Below are 3,561 nucleotides of genomic sequence, written 5' to 3'. Positions count from 1 at the left end.
CTGGAAGCGGGCTATGGTCATAACATTATGCCATGAACTTCAGAGAGTTAGAAGAGGCTTAACTGAAAAGTAAAGTTCCTAAAAAGAAGGTCAGTTCTGTTTTACCTCAAACCAGGACACTGTCTACGTGAACTGACCTCCAGACGCTGTCTCACAGGCCTTCAAGGCACCTCTAGGAACAGCTGATGGCATTTGTGCTCACTCAGGTTCATCCCACCACCCCCGCACGATGGGCATGCTTACGCCTCGTCTGTACGATGCAAACACGGAGTTCTGAGCCAGTCACTCCGCGTCCCTACGTGGAAGGAGAAGCAACGTCTCCGAGCAAGGGTGAGCGGCCAGTGCTGGAAATGGTGGTGGTTCTTGGCTGGTCTGTGACGATTGCCCTGGGGAAGCATCCCCAGGGTGTCCAGTGAACAAAGGCACAGACCAGACCCTGCTCTGCTGGACCTTCCTGTCCCTCCCAGGAGCCTGGCTGTGCAAGGACACTGCTGTGTGCTCCCACCCTGCACACTCACTCGCTTTCACTCTTCACTGATGTTTTTTCTCCTATGCAAATTACTGGCTGTGCGTTTGAGAGCCATTTTGGCAAGAGACCTGAGCCTTCAGGCACTGCCCTGAGGAGATCCCCTGGTATGATGGAAATGCTCTTTTGGAGGCCAGCTCTGTCACAGAAGTGCTCATTCCCTGTCCCTGCCTGCAGCTACAGGACCACCACACCGCAAAACTGCCGCCAAGCTTCAAGAGCACTCAGGCCTTATACCAAGAGACGAGCTAAGAAGGGGAGCGCTGAAGTGGAAAGTGAGCAGCTCTGGGAAGACCAAGCGCTGGTGCTCCTTGTCAGTGCTCCGGTGCCAGGACTCTTTTCCCCTCCACCTCTGCACACAGGATCTGCCCCTGCAGCTCAAGAGAAGGTCTCAAAGGAAGGATCAAACAATTAATTGAAGGTCCTTTATTTTCTTAAGACACAGAGAGAGCATGTCTCCTCCTTCACACAGCCTGTGGGTCACACCACACAGAAGGTGAATAGATACATAATTGGAAATGGCATAAAATAATGACATTTTTTTTTGTGGACAATATTATAATAAAAAAAAAAAAAACAACCAAAAAACCCCCCAGAAACTCACAACCAAAACCAACCTGCAATGAGTTCCATTAGGAGTGATTTGTAGAAGAAAACAAGCAGTTCAATGCTTCTGAAACCATCCAGATATCAATTTCCACACTGCATCCTTGAGGTCCTTATTCCTCATGCTGTAGATGAGGGGGTTCAGTGCTGGAGGCACCACCGAGTACAGAACTGCCATCACCAGATCCAGAGATGGTGAGGAGATGGAGGGGGGCTTCAGGTAGGCAAACACTGCAGTGCTGACAAACAGGGAGACCACGGCCAGGTGAGGGAGGCACGTGGAAAAGGCTTTGTGCCGTCCCTGCTCAGAGGGGATCCTCAGCACGGCCCTGAAGATCTGCACATAGGACAGCACGATGAACACAAAACACCCGAAGATTAAACAGGCACTGACCACAAGAAGCCCAACTTCCCTGAGGTAGGAGTGTGAGCAGGAGAGCTTGAGGATCTGGGGGATTTCACAGAAGAACTGGTCCAGGGCATTGCCCTGGCAGAGGGGTAGGGAAAATGTATTGGCCGTGTGCAGGAGAGCATAGAGAAACCCACTGCCCCAGGCAGCTGCTGCCATGTGGACACAAGCTCTGCTGCCCAGGAGGGTCCCGTAGTGCAGGGGTTTGCAGATGGCAACGTAGCGGTCATAGGACATGACAGTGAGAAGATAAAACTCTGCTGAAATGAAAAAGACAAACAGAAAGACCTGGGCAACACATCCTCCATAGGAGATGGCCCTGGTGTCCCACAGGGAATTGGCCATAGATTTGGGGACAGTGGTGGAGATGGATCCCAGGTCGAGGAGGGAGAGGTTGAGGAGGAAGAAGTACATGGGGGTGTGGAGGCGGTGGTCACAGGCGATGGCCGTGATGATGAGGCCATTGGCCAGGAGGGCAGCCAGGTAGATGCCCAGGAAGAGCCCGAAGTGCAAGAGCTGCAGCTCCCGTGTGTCTGCGAATGCCAGGAGGAGGAACTGGGTGATGGAGCTGCTGTTGGACATTTGGTGCCTCTGGGCATGGCTGACCATTGAAAGAGGAGAAGACATTGACAAGTTACAGCTGACTTCTTGAGTCAAGCCTAAACTATTTCCCCCAACATCCCCTCAGAATTACTTCTCTTTCTCTGAGGGAGCTCCACTCATCTTTTTTGTGAGCCCAGGTTTTTGTTGCTGAGTGAGGGCACTTGCTCTGAAGGGGCAGAAATCCTCATCTTTCCCATTGCTCTCAGCCTGACCACTGGTGAGCCCTGAGCGACAAATGGGCTCCCTGTGCCCTAATGCAGAGTCAGGAGAGCCGGTCTGCCCATGAGTGACCTGCTGGTCACCACACAGGTGCCCTCTGCTTACACGTCTCTCTGTTAGAGGATGTTCTCACTAGAAACCTTCTTGAAGAAGAAACGGGATTTTCCTGAGCTCAGAAGAGTCCAGCTTCACAGTCCATTTCTCCAAACTCTTCCCTCTCTCCCTGTGCAGCTGAGCAGAGAGGGATGCAGAGGGGTGGCCTGGCTCTCTGCTGCCTGGAGTTGTCCCTGCTGGGAGCTGTTTCTCTGTCTCCAAGTCTCCTCCCTGCCAGTGCTCACAGACCCCATCCCACCCGCTCTGTGCTCAGCTCTGCCCTGCAGGCACCTCCTGGCAGAAGGGCACTGCTCAGAGGCATCTCCCTGTCAGCAGGTCCTAAGGAGTAGTTCAGATAAGCACTGATGCCGCAAGCAAAGGTGATGCCGGTGCTGTCTGTAGGTAGAGGAGTGGGGGAAGGCACTTACGAGGCTTTTGGCAGATCTGCTGATCCCTCGGTGTAACAGGTCAGGAGGCTCAGTCTTAACCTTTAGAGCCCCTTTCTCCTTTCCCTTAGAAGCAAGCTGAGATCACAAATCCTGGAAAGATCTTCAGCTCTAGGATAGGCACTGCCTTGACCATTGCTCTTGAAATGCTGCCTCTGCCAATGTCCTGGTGTGATGTGGAGCTGTGAGCTGCCCTGGCCCATGCAGCACCTTCTCACAAAAGAAGGACCCTGCCCTGGCAGAGGTCACTCCTCTTACCCACAGCTTCTCCCCGCAGTGCCATGAGGAGCTCCCCGGGCAGGCTGAGAGGTGACCCTGGCAGGCGGCAGAGTCCCTGCCCCGGCAAACAGATCCCTGCAGCACAGGGACCCTGCTCTGAGGGACAACCGTGGCCACCCCTGGCTGCACACCCACCTTCACACCCCTGAAGCCGCCCCTGTCCCTGTCATGCCCTGTCCCTCTGATGGTGCAGCAGGGAAGCCCTGCTCTGAGCACGTCCTCCTCCTCTGTAGAAGAGAGAGAGCCCACAGGCTGTGGGTTATGCCAGCTTTAGGAGATCCCTTCACGAACTGCAGCTGCATTGCCCTGCACCCAGAGACTTACTGTGTCAAGGACTGCAAAGATTTCTCCTCTCTTGAGCACTCAGCATCCTCCCACTC

General features: G+C 53.9%; 1 protein-coding gene across 1 annotated transcript; it reads right to left on the bottom strand.

Moving 5' to 3' along the window:
- Positions 1–715: 715 nt before the first annotated feature.
- On the bottom strand, positions 716–2,135 carry LOC141737358 (olfactory receptor 14J1-like). The gene has a single exon (XM_074572044.1). The coding sequence runs from the start codon at positions 2,121–2,123 to the stop codon at positions 1,191–1,193; it is 933 nt and encodes a 310-aa protein (XP_074428145.1). The 5' UTR covers positions 2,124–2,135; the 3' UTR covers positions 716–1,190.
- Positions 2,136–3,561: the final 1,426 nt, after the last annotated feature.

Source organism: Larus michahellis, unplaced genomic scaffold, assembly GCF_964199755.1.
Source record: "Larus michahellis unplaced genomic scaffold, bLarMic1.1 SCAFFOLD_34, whole genome shotgun sequence".
In the NCBI taxonomy this organism is placed as follows: domain Eukaryota; kingdom Metazoa; phylum Chordata; class Aves; order Charadriiformes; family Laridae; genus Larus; species Larus michahellis.
This window is presented reverse-complemented; position numbering and strand designations above follow the sequence as displayed.